Raw genomic sequence first — 25309 nt, 5'->3', positions numbered from 1 at the left:
TCTGTATTTTTCAGTAAAGAAGTCTTTGCTTATTTTTATTTCTAGGTTGTGTTTGAGTTTTATAATGTATTTCAAATAAGAGATCTTTTGCTGTTTATTATGTAGCACCAATTAATTCTTTTAAAAAACACTAAACTTGTACTGTGTGGTGTTTGTATAGTTTTATACTTTTTAAAAGAATTTTCATATAAACACATCCTCTAAAGTCTTTTTAAATGTCCTTTATCAATTTACATGGTCTATATATTCACTTTTCTTTCTTTCTTACTGCTTTTTTAGAATCTCCAGTATAAGAGATGGTAGATAGCGTTCATTATTTAGTGTTAAGTATGTTGCTGGCTACAAGTGACAGTAAGAAAATACCTTTTATTATACTGAAGAAGATCCCTTTTGCTCTTCGTTTCTGGAGAGTTTAGCATCATGAGCAGGTCTTGAATTGATTGGCAAGTGCTTTTTCTGCATATATCAAAATGACTGTAGCGTTTCTACTTTTATAATCAACGCTGCAGTGAAGTACTCTGATTAAATTTTAAATGCTAACAACCCAGGCTTTCCAGAGTTAACTTATTTATCCATTTTGTAAATCAGATTCTGTTTGCCAGTATTTTGAAGATTTTGGGGGTCTATATTTATGAATGCCATTTTACTGTCATTTTCATTCTTTGCCAAGTTTGAGGTTGATAGCCTAACCTTATAAAACAATTTAATGAGTATGTCTCTTTCTGTATTCCGAAATGGTTGTATAATTTTAATGTTTTATTTTTTGGATTTGTGTTGTTGTAGTTTTGTTATGGGCATTGAAGCTCGCTTTCATTCCTCTTAACATGGGGCTTCTAAGTTATCTTGGCTAGTTTTGAACTTCTTCAGTAGTCTAGATGGGTCTTGAGCTTTTTGCATGCTACCTTGGCTCCTATTGTTGGAGGACTGACTGGCATTTGTCAGACGACCAGCTTTAAAATTGTTTCTGATTATACCAGCAGTAAGTTTAATTTAACAGTTTTGAAAGGGGAAGGAGACCTTCCCCACTTTTGAAGTATTTATTTCCTGGTGCTTTTCTTTTCTTGCTGAAGGTTTTGTACCATTTGCCTTCCATCTGAAAGGTTCTTGGCCATTTCTGTGACACAGATCTTCTTTGACCTTCGTTGTTGTTTTTCTTTTATCTGAAAAGACTTTTGTTTGTCCATTATTGAAAGCTATTTTTGTTAGGAATACGATTTTGTGGTAGATGTTGTTGCTGTTTTAGCACTTTAAAACTGTTACTGCCTATGTGTTGGGTTGGAGAGTCAGTAGTTGTTTGCTGCTCTAATTGGTGCTGTGAACCAGGGCCTAAAACTGAGGTGGTCTAAAGTCTCAGCCAATAGCCAACGTTATTCAGAACATCAGATGGTTTATACTCTGCCAGTTACAAAAAATCATCCGAATAAAGTATACACACTCACAAGGACGAACTGCATGTGGCAAAAACATGTTTTTCCATAGAGGCGTATGAATAACAGCTGAAATAAACTCACTCCTATCCACTACACATGGGAGGAACATGAAAACCCATTGGAAGAACAATTCAGTGTTTCGAAGAAACTGAGGTCACAATACTTGTTTTCTCGAATTTTCTCACAAGTACTCAGAATTCCCCTCAAACAGCTCCATTCTTGACAGTGTTCTGATGAGTAGTGAGTCCAGTGTCACTTTATACGCCTGTGTTCAAGATACTCTTGAGTTTGATGTTAGTAGTTTGACTGAAACTTTTTTTATCCTCTTAGAGCTTCTTGACTGTGAATGTGTTTTGCCTGCTTATTTGGGGGAACTTTGAGGCCCTTAGTTCTACAGATATTTTTTGTGCCAGATTTTCTTCCTTTTTCCTCTAGATCTCTGGTTATGACATACTAGTCTTTTTTTTCATTTTTTTACTTCCAAGCTTAAGCAGCAGAATAGTTTTTAGTGTGTTTGTGTGTGTCTCTCTGACTTGACTTCTTGCTTTCTTTATTCACTGTTGGGTTTCTTTCTTTCCCACCATGTGCCACTTATTTCCCTTTGTACTTGATCTGCTCTTTACCTTCAATGGTCTTCCCATGTTGCAATACTAGCGGCGGGGCTGTGTCCCTGGCACCCGGCCGCCCGCACGGCTAGCTTTACCCGAAATAATTACATGGAAACTGTATTCTTTTAAACACTGCCTGGCCCATTAGTTTCAGCCTCTTATTGCCTAGCTCTTACATATTGATCTAACCCATTTTTAATAATCTGTGTAGTCCACGAAGTGGCTTACCAGGAAAGATCTTAACCTGCATCTGTCTGGAGTGGGAGAATCATGGTGACTATCTAACTCAGCTTTTTTTCTCCCAGCATTTTGTTTTGTTTTCTCCACCCACCTAAGGGTTGGCCTATCAAATGGGCCTAGGCAGTTTCTTTATTAACTAACCAATTAAAGCAATATATTAAAAAAATCACTCCCACATTATTCCCACATCTCTTTGTCTGGCTGCTTTGGGTATCTGTATAATTGCCTTCTCAGCAAGGCTTTTCTGATTGTCCTATCTACCCCATTCCCTTAAAAAAAAAAAAAGTACATTCAGTTTCTTTATTGAGTTAAACCATATACCATAAAATCCGCTCATTTAAAGCATCTTTATTGGTTCTTATTCATAGGCATTTGTATGTGTAATTGTTACTACATTAGCTTTTCACATGTATACTTTACACATTTGTTATTTTTCCAATACCAAAGCTTTCTGGCCAGTAACACATGCTCAGTAAGCTTCCTAAGTTCATTAGTCTGGCATAATATATTGGAGGCCTTAGCCACCAATAAAACGCTAAAAAGTGTTCAACTGACTAAATTAATCTCTGGGCCTCTTCTATTATCATAGCTGTGCTATTTTTAGGACTCTTTGAAACAGCAAATAGCCTAATATGTATTTTTAAGAGTTATTCAAGGAAGTTTTTAAAAATGTTGAATTTTTTTCATATAAAAGTACAAGTCATACATACATTTCCTTAATTGTTATCATTTTTTACTTATCTTGGCAGTTGTATAGAAAGTTTCCCAGAACTACTGTTTGCTTATCCCCAGAAATCAACTAGACACTGTTTATATCTTGAAATTATAGAGTATCTAGTACTTGTCTTATTTGTTTAATTGAGGATAATAGTTATGTGGGTATTTCTGAAAAACTAGGTACTCTTTTTTCTGCCTGCCTTTAATATGGAATGTCAGTTCTGAGCCTTGCTGTTTCATCTGTATAGGCTTTGATGAGGCCTGGAAGAATTGACAGGATCATTTACGTTCCCTTGCCGGATGCAGCAACAAGAAGGGAAATACTGAACCTGCAGTTCCACTCGATGCCAATCAGTAACGAGATTGACCTGGATGAACTAGTTCTCCAGACTGAAACTTATTCAGGAGCAGAGGTAAGATCATTCCCTAAAATGCATGTGTAGCTCAGAGGTAGAATACATGCTTAGCATGCAAAGGGTTCCTGGATTCAATCCCCAAGCACACACCCACATCCCACATACCCCAAAAAGAAAATAAAAACTGGGTGTGGAAGGGAAGTAGTTTCATAAAGAGAGGCTACTTGTTAATAACACCTGTTTTGAATTTACTGTGAACCATCAAATTTTAAAACAAGAAACCACTGAGTCACATTACACTTGACCTCTGTTGAATCTCATTGTTATCTGGCTCTGAGTATTTTTCAAACTAAATTTTTTCAGTATACCACATAGCACAGTGGGAGGAACATTTTACTAGAAGTAGCTGACTCCATTAGGCTTCCTGTCTCTATTTTCTAGCTAGTCAGCTAACATACACTTTACTGAATTTTGGTTCCTTTTGTTAAATTACAAATTAGGAAAGTAGAATAGATTTTTCAGCTATATTTTGTGGATATTAGGATATCATAAACATAGAGGACTTTGCAGAGAGGTAATATTATTAGTTTTTATAATTGTGGACAGTTTTAACTATTTAGATCTAATTTTGGTCACAAAGATTATTTCAAAAAATAGTGAAAGGGACCGTCTGCTCTTAATCTTAAAGAACTTTTTTTTTTTTCTTTGTTTTTGTTTTTCAAGACAGGGTTTCTCTGTAGCTTTGGAGCCCATCCTGGAACTAGCTCTTGTAGACCAGGTTGGCCTTGAACTCAGAGATCCATCCACCTGCCTCTGTCTCCCAAGTGCTGGGATTAAAGGCGCACGCCACCACCACCCAGCTCTTAAAGAAGTCTTATCAGTAACTGCAGGACCTCTAAAAACTCTAAGATTACTTTTATATATGGAAGATAAGCATTTTTCCTTTTCTTAGAAAATCTTCCTCTTAGTCTATTTTTGTTACAAAATAAAATTCCATGAAGTAATTGTGTAACTTTTCTTCATTCAACCCCCCCCCCAATTACTGGGACTTGAACCCAGCTCCCATGCATGCCAGGCAAGGACTTTACCACTGAACCACATCTCCAAACTCGTGTGTGTGTGACACACACATATATTGAAAAGTATATATACAGTATACTGTAGCAGAGAATTAGCTTCAAAATACCACTCAAGTGGATTTTATTGGTAATTTAATATTTTAAATTAAAAAAATGTATATTCTTTTAATTGTTTGTTGCTAGTAGGTAGGGGCCCCATACCCTCTTTTATCTGCTGTTGTCATCCAACTTCATAAAATCAGAAGTGATAAGCACATATAGTCAGGCAAGTTTCCATAGAGCTGTCTTTAGTGTCTCATGCACCCGTAACAGCTATCACATCTACTCTCCACTTTGTCTTAGGAGCTGTGGCAAGTAGCTTAGGAGGCAGTTGGAATGCACTGACCTAGTCCCATTTGAAACAGTGGTCTTTATGATCATCTCTTTGGTCATAAGGTCAGCGTAAGGTTGTAGTTAATACGGCAGAATACTCCAGCATTTTCTGGCATTGAGTATATAACATGTCAAGTTACAAGAAAAAACAAGAAGAAGAAAGTATAAATCCCTCATTTGAGCAAAGTGGAAGAGTAGTTAACAGGGTGTTAATGTGCCTTTCATATTGAACTAATTCATGATATTCACACTTTAGTACAAAATAGAAACAGAAGAGACTGTCTTCTTCCACAATGGGGTATTTGGTGGGAAGGGAAGGTACATCTGTCTGGTTGGTTGGTTGGTTGGTTGGTTGGTTGGTTAAATAGTTAATTTCACAGACATATTTTTAAGTTTTAAGACTGATAACAGGAAATTTAACAGTCAAAACTTAAATTTAGACCAAAATGTAAGATCTCATCTTTCTCTTTCTCTCTCTCTCTCTTTTTTTTTGTCTGTCTTTTTATCAGAATGACAACAGTGCTACAGTGTTTGAAGGCCAAAATTAGGTTTGATTTTTTTTTTATAGTAAAATGAATTTAAGATGATAACCTCAGTCATCTAATACTGCAGACAGTACTTTGTGAACTCTGTTGTGATTGACTTTCTCGCTAGGGTAAGGCCATGTCCTGCAGTAGAGAATGTGTTTACAGATGCTTGCTAAAGTGGGAGGGAAAAAAAAAGGTTTAACTTACAGTTGGGAAAAACAGGCTTCCACTCGTCAACAGGAGCTGCCAATGAAATTTGAACTTAGATAAGATTGATTGTATTTGACAATTGTCAGCCACATGAGGGATAGAGATGAGTAAATTCCTGACACTTATGTTGCAGTTTTGAAAATATTTAGCTATTGTTAACGTTTTCTCTTTTTCATGTCTAATTAAAACAGTATAGCTGTGGTTGAAGTATAGATGATTCTCTTTTAATGACTGGGATTGGGTAAGGTTGCTTTCAAATGAGTGTCTTCATTTGCCCAATCAGTGTCGTTCCATGAAAGCCTTGTCATGAAGCAGACCCTGTAATTCCCGAGACACTCCATGTTCCCTCCTGGAGGGGACTTACCAAATGATGTCTATGCTGGGCAGTGGTGGCGCACGCCATTAATCCCAATGCACGGGAGGCAGAGGCAGGCGGATCTCTGTTAGTACCAAGCCAGCCTGATCTACAAGAGCTAGTACCAGGACAACTAGGAATGCTACACAGAGAAACCCTATCTTGAAAAACTGAAAAGCAAAAAACAAACAAACAAAAGAACCAACAACAACAACAAAATTTTTTTTTAAAGGACGTCTATTATAAGCCCTAGTAGTATTCTAGAGGAAGTGGTACCACACCAGTTCTCAACCTTTGGGGGTTAATAGGCCCTTTCACAGTAGGCCCTTTCACAGGGGTCCCCTAAGAACATTGGAAAACATGGATATTTACATTACAGTTCATAGCAGTAGCACAATTACAGTTATGAAAATGAATGAAAGTAATTTTATGGTTGGGGTCACCACATGAGGAACTATGTTAAAGGAAGGTTGAAAACTGCTTGCAGAAGAAAATGGAGTGTGGTCGGCTGTCTGGGACTCTAGCTGCTGAGTTCCTCTGGAAGGGTGTTATTTGTCTTCTGGCTGCCCCCTGGCTAATGGGACAGTGTTGCCTTAAGCAGATGGAAATTAATCTTGGAAGGAAGAAAATCTTTTTTTTCTTCCAGTGGTGGGGGAGCTGTTTTCTTTTGCTTTGATTTTGTTTAAAGTTGTTTTTTAACAGTCAGTCATCCTTTTATGAAGTTATTCCTGCTAGTTTTGGAAACCTTTTATCTCTGACATGTAAACTAGAGCTGATCTCTTTGCTGGTTTTGATTAAGTGATGATTTCCTGTGTTTTGGAGAAAGTACTAGTGCAGGCGGATAGCCATGGGGGTCTGTGGCATTTGGGTTGAATTCTTATTTGCATTTGAATGTCACCTTCTTTTCAGTGGTTATCTCAGTAAGGGGCATTTGTAAAAATGGTTCCCCAAGTTAGAATGACTTCACAAGATTAATCAGCTTGATTGATGGACAAAAAAAAAAAAATGATGAGCATTTGACAGAAGCCACAAACCATGCTTCCACCTTTAGTTTTGATTATTTATTCATTTGCTTATTTGCTGTCAGGTTTTGTATTTTGAGACATGACCTTGCTATCTAGCTTTTTTTGACATGGCCGGGAACTTATTATGTAGCCCAGGCTAGCTCCAGGGCATAAAAATTCTGCCTCTGTCTCCCACTAAAATGTCACGTGATGTTGTTATGAAGTGGCAATATTTTGTGTTGACACAATAGCTAAACTTTTCTAAAAACAGAATAATTATTGTATCTTTCACTTTATTAATTTTTAAAGCTTTCACTTCTTAAAAAACTTAAGCCTTTTGTGTTTGTTTCAATATTTAAATGATATGTCTTATCTAAAAACCTGTTTTGTAGTTTATGACCCCCTGTGGTCCAATAAGGGTTCTTGAAGTTTCCATACCTACTTGACATGAATGGAGCCTCAGTAGGCCTCATTAATTCAAGAGGTTCTGTTAACTTTGGATGAGCTGTGGTAGCTGCCTAAAGAAGCGCCTTGAGTTACTTTTTGTCTCACTATTGTTCCTGTTAGCATCATTACCATTGAGTGAAAATAGAAACAGGTAACTGGCAAGTAGGAATGTCTTTTCTTACCCTGTCCAAAGTCTCCTGTAGTAGCATTGCTTAGCACACTAAGTCAGAACCCATGTCTGAGAATCTGGTATGCATTCACTGTTCATCTGAACAGTTTGCCTAACAGCACATCTTAGATTGAAAGAAGAATTGAGCATCAGGACAGGAAAGCCTTTTTGTGTCTCGGGTTCTCCATTTGTGCTAGTAAAAAACGGCTGATTTCAGGGCCCATCTCCACAGCTTGCAAAACACATCACTGCAACATCCCTCAGCCCTCTTAGAATCTTCTCCCAGCCCTAGGGAGGAGCCCTGTGAAGATCACTGCCATAACCAATAAGCCTTCCATTCACATTTGAGATCTGCCTTAATCCTCTCTGCTCTTTTTGGAGCTTTTATCCTAAAGCCTAACACCAGAATTCAGTGTTCTTTCCTTGCTCAGTCTGCTAACAGCATGATGTCTTCAGAGCATCGGGAGCACCTACTGTAGAGTAGCCTTTTCTCTAAGCTGTTGTACTCCTGTTTCTGTTTGACGTTTTTACTCTTAGCTCATTGTTCACAGCTTTGTATGAGCTGTACCTTACCTCCCCTGAACTCTCTGGACAGAGGCTAGGTCTTGCTATAGATGATTCTTACATCATTTTCCAACCAAAACTACTGGTTGGCTTCAATACTCACTAAAATGGCACTCTAGTTTTATCTTTTCTCACATGCTATCTAAGTATTCTGATTCCATGTAAGCAGTCTAAAGAGATGGCTCAGCTCTTAAGAGCACTCACTAACTCTTCTTCTAGAGGACCCAGGTTCAAGTCTCAGTACCCACATAGCAGCTCAGAAGTGTCTGTAACTTCAGTTCAAGGGGATCTGACACCCTCATATAGACATACACACAGGCACAACATCAATGCACATAAAATAAATAAATCTTTTAAAAAAAGCTAGAGCTAAGCAAAAACAACCAAAATTAGATCTTACCTTCCCTTTGAAAGACTCATGACCTCTTGATTCCTTGACCTCAACAGTAGAATCTCCGTAGCTGTTTGGTTCACCTTTGGCCTCTCCAAACATTTGATGAAGTTTTGCCTATTGTTATGATAGCAATTTAACAAACTAAACGTATATGAAATGGGTTTACTATGTACTAAATGAATTTATATTTCTCTTCATAATAATTGTCTTTACCTTTTTAAAACTTAACCCCAAAAAAATGTATAACCTATTTGAAGTTGAGAATCTAAGGGTTTTAATTCATTTATTTAATTTCCCAAGCATTATGAATAATATTTACAGTTTAGAGAAAAGGAATGTAAAAACTAAATTCTGTACAGACATGTTTGTGTTGCCAGATCTTATGATGTGCACAGCGAGTGCCACAGGAGTAAAGAAGGGGAACTCACAGGCACATTTGCTCTTAGTGGCCAACAGTCTAGGTTAAGCATAAATGGAAGAAAGAATTATATTCAAGGAATAGAAGATGAGGCAGGAAAAGTAGGTCAGGCTTAGAAGGGAACTTATAGTCTGCCTGGTGGAGGTCCTTGGGAAAATGTGAGGTTGTTACCAGATGTATGTTACTGTTAGATTAGTGGCATAATGTAGTGAGCTGGACAGGATCGCCATTACAAGATGGCGCCGACATCCTGTCTTGTTGGTTATAAACAACTCCATATTTGGCTATGGCTTTGAGAGCTGCGTGTCCCTGCTTCCCGCATGCGGGGTGGATGAGGATCCTTGAGCCTATCCCGATGCGGTCTGGTGTCAGCTGTTGGTGGCAGCCAATCACAGGGCGACCCGTGTGCCAATTCCCTATTTAAGCGGCTGCCTAAGTGCCCCCCCCTTCGCTTCCTGCTGTCTCTCCCCTTAGCTCCCTGCCCCTTCGCTTCATGCTCTCCCTGCCCTTCCCTTCTTGCCCCTTGTTTTCCTGCTCCCCTCGTTTCATGCTCCCCATCAATCAAGGGCACTCCAGTAAAGCGTGTTCTGAGTAGAATCCTGATGTGGTGGTCGTTCTTCCTCGCAGGTCGAGAGGTCCGCCACAGCATAAGTAGCTAGCTGGCCGAGCATCTTTATGTAAATATGGGCTTTTGTTTGTTTGTTTTGCTTTGTTTTGTGGGTGTTGTTTGGTTTTTGTTATTATTGTTGAGTTTCCTTGAAAAACAAAGCTTATCTATCACTTAGTACGTTTAGAGTATTTCAGTTCTTTTCACCTCTTATCTGACCCTTTGTGTAAGAAATGAGTGGAGAAATCTCTGTACCTTTTGTCTTGTTTACTTTTGTCAATCGTATTACTGAGCACACTACCTTGTATAGAATGGTAAGTGTTCATTGAGCAGACCAATTTATATTTTCTATTTTAGGTAGATAAACTACATTCTGGCTATAAGATTTGCCTTCTATGACCTTAGAGGTAAAGAAATCATAACTGTATTAGCACCTCAAACCTGCCATGTATTCACAATACTGCTATGAATTACCAGCTAATTATAGAACATGTGTATAGAACATAAACTTTGAGGATAACTTATATGGCAAAGACTTCATTTGCAGACTTGATGTAAATGAATTACAGAAGCATCCTACAGAAGCATCCTTCTGAGCAGGAAGGCAGCTTTTCAGTATATTTGCATACCAGAGGTTGTAGAAGCTAGCTCGATTCGGGAAATAACCAGGCCAGCTTAAAGATAAACATTATATTTTCAATTGTTATAAGGGGAAACTCATGCCTCAAGAATGGGAAGTCCGAGTCCCACTGTGTTCGGCGGGAATCGCCCTGAGAGAGAGCGTGCACTTGGTCCCAGTTTTTCTTCCTGGGCTCCAGGTAGCCATGCCTTAACTAGGCTCCACTTCTTAAAGGTGATTGGTTAACAGAGCTTCCCTCGTCAAGAGGTAGATGTGTCAGAATGACTTTCAGCCAGCTCACCCTTTCCTTTATACTTTATGGTCTACATGTTAAGTGATCAAACATGGTAAAAATTAAGACCCATCTTAGCTGTTAGCTATAGTATGAGTTTTTTTTAACTAAAAAAATTTCTCTCTTCTTAGACTGTCTTCCCATATTTTAATAAGGGGAGTAGGATGTGGTCTATTTGATCTTCTTCAGTGTTAAAAATATGATTCCATTATTATTATGGATTATCATTCTTGTATAGGAATCCACTAGAGGTTTGAATGGTGTTTGACATGGCCATGCTTAAGATGCTTTTGGAAACCGGTGCTCTAAATACTTCTTGTGTGATTTATAGGTCCTCATCGTGGCAGAGGAGTAAGAGCCTTAACAGACCGTGCTCTACACTCATATTTCAATGAAAGTCTCCTTAGGACACTTAAACACTTCTACAATAAAGAGAAGTGGCTCTCTCGCTTGCCTAGGTCTCAGTTCCTTTTTTGAATGCACAATGTGGTTTTGTTCATTTTTTGTTCTGAATTCTTTGGTTCTTTTCTTCAGTATCCTTCAGTACCTGATCAGGTTCACAAATATGGTTTAGAAGATACTGTAATAAATAATATAAATAGAAGTACATATCAGCCAACTTCTTCTTTGTGGTCTCTTAGTAAGTAAATGAAGGCTATGATATTGTTCACTATAACTTTGTTTTTAAAACTTAATATATTGTAACATACAGCCAGTTCACAGTCACTTTTGTATTTCAACACCTCAGTTTTTACTTAATCTGAAAAGAACACACCACTTGAACTTTCCTGGGGCTGTTCTAGATGTGTGATTGTTTACACCACAACAAGTCACCTGCCAGAACACTTTGTGCTGCTGTACCTGTACTCTGGGCTGCTTGGCAGGTGTTTAACACTGCTGTCATCTTTCAGGAAGCATAGTCAGAAAGGAAGTGAATGGCAAATAAGCAGCAAGCTTAAAACAGTATTTTATAACCAGACATATAAGCCCCACTGTAGGAAAGCCTATCCCAGCAACAAATCAGGGCCTACCTCAAGGCTTGAATTCAAGGTAAACCTGTATCTCTAGAGGATTAAACTTGTGGTGATAATGACTTAGCTTTTTAATACTCACCCTTGTTTATTTTGTGCCAAATTTTCTATTTCTTCAGGCTAGGTCTTCAAAATTCTTGAAGTACACTTGCTTCTCCATCTTCAGAGGAATTATAAAATTTAGTAATTTTTTCCAATTTATGAGACCCTATGATTTCTTTTTTATGAAGTGTAATAAAGTATGTTAGCTCTGTCACTTAAGTCGTTGTATGATTAGTTCTTTTTATTTGGTTTTCTGAGGTGATGGGAAGCTAATTTCCAGTTATATTTCTAATCTTTTTATGTGAAAACACATGTCCTCATTTTATTTGAAAACTGATCCTTGTGTTAAGAGCTTTTTTTTTCTGCGTGAAATTGCATGATACGTAAGTACAGATTATGGAATGAGGACATTGTAGAACCAGATAACAACCCTGCCCGCAGAGTTCTTGTCAGATTCAGTAGCACAGTTCTTGGAGAGCTGCTCTTCTTTGTCAGCGTAGGGCAAGTGTTCCAGGAATAATGCTTTTATCATCAGCAAATCACATTTGATCTCTATAATATTAAAAATTTGCAACTTAGCCTAAGCTTTTTCTATTTTATCTTAGAATTTTTAAATATTCATAATCATTTTACATGTATTGTTTTCAGTTTTAAGTCACTAAGCTTATATTTCATACTTTAATGTAGTGTTTATTTCAACTGTCTTATCCGTACTTTTGATTCTTAGTTTAGTCTTTCCTTGTTAAAAATATGTGATATTTTATATCTTTAAAGCAAAAGTTAATGTTTCTTTTTAAACTATTAGATATCTCTCTTCAGTATATTTTCAGGAATCCCATTTTCCTGACTTGGTGCTTAATTTTGTTCTCTTTTTATGTAAGTTTTCCTAAGTTAAGAAAATTATTAAAACTAGTAACTTTGTATAACTGAGAATTTCTGATTCTACAAAAGTAGCTGTTTAGAAAATAAGTATTCCACGCCTTTAATCCCAGCACTTGGGAGGCAGAGGCAGGCGGATCTCTGTGAGTTCGAGACCAACCTGGTCTACAAGAGCTAGTTCCAGGACAGGCTCCAAAGCCACAGAGAAACCCTGTCTCGAAAAACCAAAAAAAAAGAAAAGAAAAAAGAAAATAAGTATTCCGTTACAACACTCTTCTTTAGACTGGGATTGAACAGAGTTGTGTCACTTGTCCGTTGTATGTTGAGCAGGTTGTCTTGTTTGATCTCCAGGGCTGAGCTTTCATCCCATCAGAGTGTTCTAAAACTCTTACAGTGGGTGTCTGGACTTTTAGTCTGCTTACTCTGTAATATAATTTTGCCTTGAGCTAAGAAAGGAAAGCGATTTGTTTCTATTTACAGAACTTTTATGTTTCTTTGTTGTTATTTATTTATATTTTTTCTGATGTTCTTTAACACAGATTGGATATCCTTTTAAAATGCTTGGAGAACCTTGGCTATTTTCAACATTATTGTGTTTACAATAATTTGTGTGTGTTAACTAGACCAGTAGATGCAATGCACATGCTTTGCTGTCATGGGAAGTCCTCATGAATAAGGTGTTTTCTCTTCAGAATGCAAAAGTTGTCACCCTTTTGGCATTTGCACAAGGTATTCTTTCAGTTGTAGCAAAAGTCACCCCCTCACATAATCTCACTTGAAAGGAGCCACAGGAACTGCACAAGGGATGTGGTGATAGGGCACTTCTGTGCCAAGCACAAGGCCCAGTCTGATCCAGTCCTAAGAAAATTAAAAATCAGTGTCTTTCTTTTTTTTTTTTTTTTTAAGAAAACAGAACAAAGGTTTCTTATTTACGAATAAAATTAACTAAAAGCTTCACTGTGATCCATGCACTGATATCTGTAGTATCTTGAACTGTTTTTTATTATTCTGGTAATGAGCTGCAACATAACTGTAGGTGTGGAGAAATCTGTACAATTACTGAAATCTAATCTGTCTGTAATGATTTGTCTGAATAAAGCTTTTTGTGTCAAGTGTCCATAAGCTAATCACCCAGGAAAATCGAACATAGGTTTTCTTCTTTGGCAGCGAATACTTAAGATATATGTCTTAATGTTTATATTCATAGTATAGACACACAAAAGCAGGGTAAAGTGAAAGAATGTTTTTGTAGTACTTCACATAGAAAGCCACAGAGTGAGGAAAAAGGAATCAGTGCCTAATTATGGTGCTTTCTTGCCTTTTTTCTTCCTAATGGTAATTTCTCCTAAGAATTCCCTGTTGGCTGAATTGAACCCTCACAGAATTCATACTGAAGCCCTTCTCCCCCTCTTAACTGTTTTTAAACATAGAGCTATAGAAAGGTACCAAGTTTAATAAAGCCATAAGGGACGTCAAAGCAGCAATTGGAAGAACACAGTAAGTAACTCTAGACAAGCCAGATGAGAGGCCTGACCAGAAGTTAATCATGCTCATACTTGATCTGAATGTTCCAGCCCCAAGATACATGAGAAATTAAATTCCTGCTGCGGAAGTCACCTTGGCAATGATAGGCAGCCTTTAGTGTCTGCAATTTGGAAAAACATCCCCCAGACATGCAAACAGTTCCAAAATGCAAAACTCAAATCATCATGCTCCAGGCACTGTGCTGACTCTAAACGGCATGATAGAGGCATACCTGCTGTGATCTGCTCTCCATAGAGACACAGTCTTCCTCTAGCATTTGTTTTTTGCTGTCCTGTGTATGTCTTGTGTTGTTAGACTTATGATGGTTTTAAGTTTTTTAGTCTGTATGCTACATTTATTAGAGTTTAGGTAAGCATTATTGTTGTAGATCCTTTGGGTGTTGACAGGTATATTATGTGTCCACCATAACTGTACCATGTAGAACAGCTTTGCTACCCTGTGAATCCTGCATTATGTCTATTCATCCTTCTTCCACCTGCCCCAATCCCAGACAACAGTTTTGGTTTAATTTTTGGCTTTAAATGTCTATGGCTTTAGCTGGGCAGTGGTGGCTCACGCCTTTAATCTCAGCACTCAGGCAGAGACAAGAGGATCTTTGTGAGCTTGAGGCCAGCCTGGTCTAAAAAGTGAGTTCCAGGACAACCAGAGCTACACAGAGAAACCCCATCTTGAAAAAACAGAGAACTAGCCTGTCTGTGACTTCACCGTTTGTATCATGTCATCATTAGAGTCTTTTCACTTAGTAGCTTGCACTTGGAATATTTCTGTGTGTATCATTCCATTATCTAGCTATACCAGTTTGACTATCCATTGGCATATTGGAGGACAGCTTGGTTGCTTCCAGGTTTAGACACAGGAAGATAAAGTTGCCCTAAAATGCTTGTGTATGGGCCTGTTCTTGAATTTGCAGTTTTGACTCTAAGGAGTAGATGCTAAAGAGTCCTTGGGTTATATGATGGAGTAGGGCAGTTGTTTCCAAAATTTCTGCACCATTTTTCATTTTCAGCAGCAGTAATTGCTGCTTTGTTCCCACTCTTGCCAACTTTCCTGCTGTGGTGGCTGTGTCCGAGTAGTGCTGTGGTGTTGCTGGCTGTGACGTTCTAGTGACATACGCTCTGGAGCATCTTGGTGTTTGCCTGCTTCCCAGCTGTGTGTCTTCATGAGTAAGGTGTCACTTCAGAGATTTAGCCTGTTTTTTTAAACCGATTTTTTTTCTTACTTAGTTTTAGATTTTCTATTTCATATTCCAGTTCTTTATCAGTAATGTTTAATGTACAGATTCTGTCTTAGTCTGAACATTATTATCTGTCCTTTATTATCTGGTCTTTCGCAATGGGGAAATTAACTTTAGAATCACTGTAGTTACTCCATAGTTTTTGCCTTCATTTATAAGTGTGATAATTTATAGCTTTAATATCAAGGAGACTGATTTTCCCCCAAACTATTACCTGAGAAGTAAACCTTCATACCTTCCTCTTCTTCCTCTAACTAACATTATGCTACTGTATAGAGCAAGAATTTCTACCTACCCAAGTCTCTGGGTCCTAAATTAGGCAAATTTGATGCTTTGTGTGTTTTGGTCGGCAACAGAAAGATTACTTTAAGTACGAGACACAGAGACAGAGAGACAGACAGAGAGAGGCCACCTGGCACTCTTTAGTGCTGCTAATTCGCAGCTGTTAAGACCTGGTTAACTTTTTTGTTTTGTTTTGTTTTGTTTTGAGACAGACTTGGTTAACTCTTAACACTGTACTTTAGCTTCTCTGTCTTGAATAAAATTCTTCCTGAGAACCGATAAAATTCTCATGGTTTTGTTTTTAATTTGAATGTTTATTACTACTTTTTTCAAATCTCCTAGGGAAATATTTATATCACTTTTATCCCTCTCTCTCCTCTAAATCCTCCAGCTTCCCCCTTCTTGAATTTATGACCTCTTTGATAATTATTATTGCTTACATTTAATGTTTTCTATCCAGTATTTGATTTTTATATTGTATATTGCTTACTTTTTGTAATGATGTCAGAGCTAATGTTGGGGAAATTGTCTACAGAAATTCTAGCAATGCCCTGTTTTAAGATGATAAAGTCAAGTCAAGTGTGATGGTGCATACCTATGATCCTAGCATTCAAGAGAAGGAGGCAGGAAGAACATGAATTCAATACTAGCTAGGTATATAGTGAATTTGAGGTCTCTCTCTCTTTAAATAAATAATAGCGAGTAAGAAAAAAAAAGGTACTGATATTTAAAGGAAGTAATTTATCCTCTATTTACTGAAACCTAAAAGAGAATTGAGAAATTTTTAGTGGCATCACCTCTTACAGACTTATTTTTGGGGTTGGAATACAGGAGTCTCATTATCTGAAGTTAGACTCAATCAAATACATGCTCCTCCACCCTTCTAAGAGCTGGGACTACATGCATGAACTACAGTGTCCTTTATACATATGTATAAAGAAGCAGAACTCATTTTTCTTTAATTACTGTGCCCATATTAGAAGGCTTTATACCAGAATTCTTTGTTTCCTCCGTGAGCAAAAGAGAGGGGAAGCAGACTTAATAGCCAAGAAGCAAAAGAGAAACAGCATCCAGAAGATATAAAAACATGCTCTAACTACTGGGCTTCGGTTTACATCATGTGCTGATATGACACATTGTTCTTTATTTGATTCTTGCTGGAACCATGCTAATAATGCTTGTGACTTTTGTAACTAGAGCTAAAGTTCACTTAATATACACAGTGTGTTGTTTACTGACTCAGACATTCCTTAAGTTAAAACGGCCTTGTCACCTTCTCTAGTACCCAAAGATGCTTTCTCTACAAATCTGTAATAAGTGTGTGACACTCTAATAGCATCCCTACCCCAGCATTCTTCATGTTCTTTGCAGGCTTGATAACAACCTTCATTGCTTCTCCTCTAATAAGCTTTCTTGCTGCCTTCAGAAGATACCTTTCACTCACATGAGCACATTAAAGGTTGAAACTTCTGCTTGCCTTACTTTTAAAGCCGTCCTTCGTTGCTTTCTTCTCTGTGCATGAGTGTCTTGATTGCTGATGTTATTCTGTAACTTTTTAAATGGTGTGTACCACCACCCTAATCCACATATGGCTAGATTTTTTTTTTAATTGGGTGAGAAACACAGGAATATTTAGAGACATTGCAGCTTTATGGAACCCTGATTTTGAATCCCCCTTCACCATATCATCCCTCCCAGAAAGTTGTGTTCATTCCCAGCCCAGAATAGACACCACTACTCATCATTCTTAAATGCTTCCATGTTCCCTGAGCCAGAGATGCATGAGCTGTACTACAGGTGTGTCTGTTGTGGCTGGGCTCTTACAATCTTTTGATCTTTGCATGGTGTCCAGTTGAGGTTATCTCCAGGGACCTCCATTATGTTAGGAAAAATCCTAACATGAGCCACTCCGCCTGTGCTAAGAAATCCAATTAGGTCAGATTAAACCAAATTAAATGCCCATGTTTTATTAAGTAGCGGCACTCTTGGGTAACCGAGAGCTTGTCAGGAGAGACAGAAAAGTGGGGAGAACATGCAAACCCGGGACCATGTGTTCCTTCTCTGGGAGCCCACTTAAATACCCTATGGGAGTGGTCCTGACTGGCATGCTGGGATTTGGAGTCCAGACTAGTGCAACTCCCAGGCCAAGGGGCTGAGATGGATTCCAGGGACTGCACTCCCGACTTAACAGTTTCCATTTGCTGTGGAGAGAAAATCTTTTGACAAGGTTTGATAGCTACACTTAATTGTGGGTATTAGGATAAAATTTAAATCTAGTTAAGGAATTATACTCATCAAAGTGGTAGTAGTAAAGTCTCTTCTAAGATCCAAGACCTCACCAGCCCTGGGAAGTTGACTGGATTTCTGGTACCAGGCATTATTTCTTTCCTGTTGAGTGGGATTAAAGACAGCAGGAGTGTTTCTGTTGTACCTTAGTGGATGTCTTGCCCTGCTGGTCATTATAATGTTTCATAGTTATCACAGATGGGTAGTACTGTTAATTTCTGCCCTCCCTTGGCTGCTTACGTAGTACTTTCAGGTACACTGGAGACTGTCCACAGACAGGAGTCTTTCATGTTAGATTTCTAATCCATGTCCTGTTTCCTAAGTGTGTGTTATCTTCAGCAATAGGTGCTTACCTCCAGCCTCTAAGAGGTTATCCAAAGGCTACATCCAAAGGCCCTGTATTGTTTTAGAGGAGTCATTTGAACCATGACCACTGAAGAGGAGGTCTCTCATGACTGATACTGGGGTTTTTGTTAGTCTGTGGTATTTGTGGGGGTCATTGTCATTCCTCCAAAGTGGCATGTCTTCATTTAAGCTATAGATGGAAACACACACACATACACTTAAATGCATTTTGCATAATTTTAGGTAAATGTAAAAGTTATTTGATTCGTTAAATGTTTATCAAACAACCTTAGTGTTATTTGACTTCTGTCGGGGACCATCCTTGACAAAAATACTTCTCCTTACCAAGGTAGGGGCGTGGAAATTGAAGAAATATAAGTAAAGGCTATCAAGACACATAAAAATATCAGAACAGAAATCATAGAAGGTATGAGGAGGACATTTCCATGACTGAAATCCTGAAATTTGCCCACGTTTATTTTCCCACAGCTTTTATACCCAACATAAATGGGAAAGAAGGTAACAAAAGACTTTATCAACATGATACAAAAGGATAACTCACACAGTCAGTGACTTTATCACTCTGAGGCATCAAATCATTAGCATTCTGTTGTCTAGGTAGCAAAGCTGCTCTAGATCACATTATGTGCTGAAGACCACAACCCTTCCTTCCCTAGGTGACCTCATAGGTACAAAAGAAGGAGCAGAAGTACATTTGCATATCCCACCACCTGTCAGGATGGCTTTGAGCTATCTTAATTTCAAAAGAACCAAGGAATCACCTCCTTGAGTTAGGACTTTCAGCTATGCTTGTCAATCTCCAAACTCTGACCATCAGACAAGGTGGAAATGGTCCAGCCTTTTTCCACCTCCACAGACTTCTGTTTCCTTTCTGTGTTTCTGTCTCTCCCTTTATATCATCTTTATTCTGCTCTTTCAAGCCCTTGTTTCTACCAATCTTTGTTCCTTTAGACTTTCCTGATATCTGTGGTTAATTGATGTTCTCTGAGAATTTGGATCTAGGAACCACGGGTGAGAAAAAATTATGTGGCATTTGTCTTTATCATGCAGGATATTTTCTAAGTCCATCCATTTACCTACAGATTTTATGATTGCATTTTCCTTTATAGCTATATTGTATTTCGTTTGCTGTATGTTCATTATCCATTCCTTTGTTGAAGGACACTTAGGACAACTGAAAAGGACATTAGGATAGTAATTTATTTTCCCTTTTAACAACGACACGGAATGAACACAGATCACCCAAAAGCACTTTGTTTGGGGTGAGAGAACCTGAGTTTTCAGTGTTTCTTACAATAGGCCCTTTAACCTCTTGATGCCATCCTTTTTTTTTCCCCCATGACACTTCTGTAAAAGCAACATTTAAAAGATGGATTAGAAAGTATTTCAGTTACAGTCTTCTCTGGTAAATAAAACTAAAACATGGAGTTAAAGTATGAAAACAAATGATAACTCAATGCTTTGAAAACTAGGATTTTGTGCTATGATCATTGTGAGGTGTCTATCACATCATAATTGAACCTGCCTCTACACCTTGGAAATACAAATGCCACAGTAGTAGAACTTGGCCATGACTTTTTAGTGTTAAAATATGTTTGTCCTTTATATTAAAAGTGCCAACTGTCTTTATATTAAAAGTGCCTTCACTGTCTATAAAGAACTTAGTGAGAAGTAACTTATCCAACTATTTTTGTCAACTTGTTAATATTATTTGTTAGGCATCAAAATTTTAAATTAATGTTTTGCTTGCTCACCCATTTCTCCTTAGAGTCTTTAAATAAATCTTGTAGAACACATCCTTCATGAAGTTAAAGAAGAAAGAAACATTTGGAATTCTTTCATGTCCCTACCTGAAATTTTTGAGAATTACAACCTTGAGCAAGTGCCTATCTTGGCAACAAATTATTTTAACTTGATCAAAGTACAGTGAGAACACTGAATCGTAGCTTGAGATGTTACTATTTATGTTAAAATAAAAAGTGGAAGTACAGGTTAGCATTTCAGCTGAGGATATAACTTACGTAGAATACCATGAAAAGTGGAACACATAGGAAATATATTTTTCTTTCTGTCTATCTGGGGATGAATATTTGGGGAGACACCTAAAACTATGAGGAATTATATCAGAAAGCATCCTTCTGTCCTAGCATCAGCCTGGGTTCTTTAAGAATCTCCATGGGACCCTTGGCCAGCAACCTCAACTTATTGCAACCCAGTTTCACCTTTGGAAACCTTGCCTGGTAGTTCAGATTCTGTATCCTCCATAACGAGGAGTCCTCTCTAGGGTCTCCTTCATAGATTCCACAGAGTTCCCACTGCACTGAGCATCTTCATCATTTCCCATAATGCTCCTCAGTTCTAGCTGTCTCTTCATATTCTCCCTCTACTCCTCCCCACCTGGTCTTTCCCACTTCTATCCCCAACCATGCCCAGTCAACCTGCAGAATTGATTCTATTTCCCATTTCCAGTGAGATCCGTGCATCCCCCCCCCCCCACACACACACACATAACCATCCCTCTGGGTCTGTGGATTGTAGCTTAATTATCATTACTTAACAACTAATATCTACTTATTAATGAGTACATATCATATTTGTCTTTCTGAGTCTGAGTTATCTCAATCTTTATTTTATAGTTGCATCCATTTGCATGCAAATTTCATGATGTTAATTTTTTTAACAGCTGAGTTATACTCTATTATTTTCTTTATTCATTCTTCATTTGAAGGATGTTTATGTTGTTTTCAGTTTCTGCCTATTATGCCAAGAGTGTTAGTTATGTCTTGAGATAGCTCAAGACCCAATTTTCTGAGGAGCCACCATTTTGATTTCCATAGTGGTTGTACAAGTTTGCACTCCCACCAGCAATGGAGGGGTATTACCGTTGCTCCACATCCCCACTAGCGTGAACTGTCATTTGTGGTTTTGGTCTTAGCCATTCTGATAGAATCTCAAAGTAATTTTGATTTGCATTTCCCTGGTGGCTAAGGATATTGTTCAAATTTCTTTAAGTGTTTTTCAGCCATTTGAGTTTCTTCTATTGAGAATTATGTTTAGATCTGTACCCCATTTTTAATTGGATTATTTGGGTTTTTTGATGTCTAATTTCTTGAGTTCTTTATATTTTTTGAATGTTAAATTTCTACTCAATATGGAGTTGATTAAAAAAAACTTTTTCCTTTTGGTAGACTTCCTTCCTCTTTATCCAATTGATAAGTGCCTTTTGCCTTACAGAGGCTTTTCTGTCTAATGAAGTTCCATTTATTAATAATTGATCTTAGTACCTGTGTTATTAGTGTTGCTGTTCAGATAGTTGTCTCTTGTGCCAATGCATTCACGACTATTCCTACTTTTTCTTCTATCAAGTTCAGTGTGTCTGGTTTTATGTGGAGGTCTTTGATCCACTTGGACTTGAGTTTTATATATGGTGATAGGTAGGGATCTGTTTACATTTTTCTACATACAGCCATCCAGTTTACTAGCACCATTTGTTGAAGATGATTTCTTTTTTCCAGTGTGTATTTCTAGTGGCTTCTCAATGAAAAATCAGGTGTCTATACATGTGTGAATTTATGTCTGGATCTTCAGTTCCATCGATCAGTGTGTCTGTTTTTATGCCAGTATTATGCAGTTTTTATTATTGTAACTCTGTAGCACAATTTGAAATCAGGGATACCTTAAGCAGTTCTTTTATTGTTCAGGATTGTTTTAGCTGTCCTGGGTTTCTTGTGTTCTCACATGAAATTAGAATTGTCTTTTAAAGGTCTGTAAAGAATTGTTGGAATTTTGATGGAGATTTTGTTGAATCTATAGATTTGCTTTTGGTATGATGGCCATTTTTATTATGTTGATTCTACTGATGCATGAGCATAGAAGATCTTTCTATCTTCTGATATCTTCAATTTCTGTCTTCAAAGACTTGAAATTTTTGTCATGCAGATGTTTCATTTGTTTGGTTAGAGTTATCCCAAGACATTTTATATTACTTGAGGCTATTGTGAAAGGTGTTTCCCTGATTTCTTTCTCAGTCCATTCATCATTTGTATGTAGAAGGGCTACTGATATTCTTGAGTTAATATTGTATCTAGCCACTTTGTTGAAAGTTTATATCATGTAGGAGTTCCCCTAGTGGAAGTTTTAGGATCACTTATGTATACTATCATATCATCTACAAATTATGGTACGTTGACCTCTTCCTTTCCAATTTGTATCCCCTTTATCTCCTCTGGTTGTTTTATTGTTCTAGCTACAACTTCAAATACTATACTGAATAGGTAGGGAGAGAGTGAATAAGCATGTCTTGTTCCTGATTTTAGTAGAATTGCTTTGAGTTTCTCTCCATTTAATTTGATGTTGGGTAAAGGCTTGCTGTGAATTGCCTTTATTATGTTTATAATATGTCCCTTGTATCTCCTAGGACTTTTATCATGAAGGAGTGTGGGATTTATCAGAGGCTTTTTAGGAATCCAATGAGATGATTGTGTGATTTTTTTTTTTCTTTCAGTTTATTTATTTGGTGGATTACATTTACTGATTTTCCTATGTTGAACCATCCCTGCATCTCTGGGATGAAGCCTACCTGACATAGTGGATGATCTTTTGATGTATTCAGTTTGCGAGTATTTTTTGAGAATTTTTGCATCTGTGTTTATAAAGTAAATTGGTCTATAATTATCTTTCTTTGTTGAGTCTTTATGTGGTTTGAGTACCTTGGTAACTGTGACCTCATAAAATAAATTGGACATTGTCCCTTCTGCTTTTATTTTGTGGAATAATTTGTGGAGTATTGGCATTAGCTCTTCTTTGAAAGTCTGATAGAATTCATCTGAAACCATCTGGTTCCGGCCTTTTTTTGCTTGAGAGACTTTTAATGACTGCTTCTATTTTACTCGGGTCATACATCTATTTACATTGTTACCTGATCTTGATTTAACTTTGGTAAGTGGTATCTCTGGAGAAAAATTACCCATTTGTTTAGATTTTCCAATTTGTTAGAATACAGGTTTTCAAATAGTGTCCTTATGATTCTCTGGATTTCCTTGGTGTCCATTGTTAGGTTCTCCTTTTGGTTTTATTAGTTTGGATATTTTCTCTTCATCCTTTAGTGAGTTTGGGTGAGGGTTTGTTGGGAATTAGGTCGGTACGATAAATAACCAGGCTAGCTCAAGAATAACAGTTATACTTTAATGGTTAAAGAGGGGAAACTCACATTATAGGAGTAGGTCAGACTTAGAATCCGGCGCAGAGAGAGCAAGCACCTGGATCTCCCAGTTTTTCTTCCTGGGGTCCAGGTCGCCACGCCCCTATTAGCTGTGATTGGTTAACAAGAGTTTCCCCCATAAAGGGTTTGTCTGGAGATTTCCTCAACTAACCAACTCTTTGTTTCATTAATTCTTTGTATTATCTGTTTTTATTGATTTCAGCCCTCAGTTTGAGTATTTTTTGTCATCTACTCCTCTTGGGTGTGCTTACTTCTTTTGGTTCTAAAGATTTCAGATGTGCTTTTAAGTTCCAAGAATGAGATCTTTCCATCTCTTTTCCTTTGTTTTTTTTTTTTTATGTAGGTACTTAATGCTATGATCTTTCCTCTTTTTCATGTGTTCCATACATTTGGATATGTTGTGTATTCATTTTCATTGAATTTTAGGAAGTCTTTAGTTTCTTTATTTCTGTCCTGACCTATTTTTTTATTCAGTAGAGAACTGTTGAGTGTCCATGAGTTTAGAAGATCAGTGTTGTTTCTGTTATTGTTGATATCCAGCTTTAATCCCTGATGGATGATGGACTGATAGGATGTGGGGAGTTACTTCAGTTTTCTTGTATCTGTTGAGATTTGATTTTGTCTAAGCATATGATAAACTTTGGAGAAAGTTCCATGAGATACAAAGATGTGTTTAGATGAAATGTTCTGTAAATATCTGTTAAATCCATTTGATTTATAACATCAGTTAGCTTCTGCGATTTCTCTGTTTAGTTTTTGTCTGAATGACCTGTATGTTAGTGAGACTCTCCCAATGTCAATGTGTGATGGTCAGTATGTGATTTAAGCTGTAGTAGGCTTTCTTTTATAAAAGTGGGTGCCCTTGTGTTTGGAGTGTAGATGTTAAGAATTGAAATCTCATCTTGGTGAATTTTTCCTTTGAATATGTTGTTAATTTGTATATTTTTATTGGGGGAATTGAGGCCAGTGATATTCATAGATATCAATGAATATTGATTGTTAATTCCTGTTATGTTGTTGTTCTTGGTGGTGGTGTGGGGGGGTGTACTTTTGGTTTTGCTGGTATTAGATTATTTTCTGTATTTTCATGAGTATATTTATTTCCTTGGTTTGGATTTTTTCTTCTTGCTCCTTTTATGGGGCTGGATTTGTAGATATATATTGCTTTAATTTTATTTTTATTATGTGATATCTTTTCTTTTTTAAGATTTATTTATTTCTTATGTATACAACATTCTGCCTCCATGTATGCCCACATGCCAGAAGAGGGCGCCAGATCTTATTACCGATGGTTTTGAGCCACCATGTGGTTGCTGAGAATTGAACTCAGGACCTCTGGAAGGGCAGCCAGTGCTCTTAACCACTGAGCCATCTCTCCAGCCCTTATGTGATATCTTATTTTCTCCCTCTATGATGATTGACAGTTTTGCTGGATATAGTAATCTAGGCTGACATCTATGCTCTCGTCTTGATCTCATCTGTCCAAGCCCTTCTGACCTTTAGAGTCTCCATTGAGAAGTCAGATGTAATTCTAACAGGTCTGCCTTTATATGTTACTTGGTCTTTTTCCTTTGCAACTTTTAATATTCTTTCTTTGTTCTGTATGTTTAGTATTCTGATTATTATGTATAAGGGGTACTTTCTTTTCTGGTCTAATCTATTTGGTGTTCTCTAAACTTCTTGTACCTTTATTGGCATATCTTTCTCTAGGTTAGGAAATTTTTCTTCTATATTTTGTTGAAAAATATTTTCTGGACTTTTGAGCTGTGATTCTCCATCTTCTATTCCTATTGTTCTTTGATTTGGTCTTTTCATAGTGTCAGATTTTCTGGATGTTTTGTGTCAGGAATTTCTAGATTTAGCATTTTCTTTGACCAATGTCTGTTTCTTCCATTGTATCTTCAATGCCTAAGATTTTCTCTTTCACCTCTTATATTATGTTAGTCAGGCTTGCTTCTACAGTTCCTGTTAGCATTCCTAAATTTTTCCTTTCCAGATTTCACTCAGTTTGTGTT

General features: G+C 37.4%; 1 protein-coding gene across 4 annotated transcripts in view; it reads left to right on the top strand.

The window, feature by feature from the left end:
• Spata5 (spermatogenesis associated 5) overlaps positions 1-25309 on the top strand; it is a 164912-nt gene that overhangs the window by 104228 nt on the left and 35375 nt on the right. For 3 of the 4 annotated variants that reach the window (XM_041659594.1, XM_041659596.1, XM_041659593.1), the window contains one exon: positions 3244-3408. In XM_041659594.1, coding sequence (XP_041515528.1) covers positions 3244-3408 — 165 coding nt within the window. Of the gene's footprint in view, positions 1-3243; positions 3409-5311; positions 5351-25309 lie in introns of all 4 variants that reach the window. The other variant, XM_041659595.1, reaches the window with a different exon arrangement.

This window comes from Microtus oregoni, unplaced genomic scaffold, assembly GCF_018167655.1.
Source record: "Microtus oregoni isolate MIOR12 unplaced genomic scaffold, Mior012 000010F_ref0000083, whole genome shotgun sequence".
Lineage (NCBI taxonomy): Eukaryota > Metazoa > Chordata > Mammalia > Rodentia > Cricetidae > Microtus > Microtus oregoni.
This window is presented reverse-complemented; position numbering and strand designations above follow the sequence as displayed.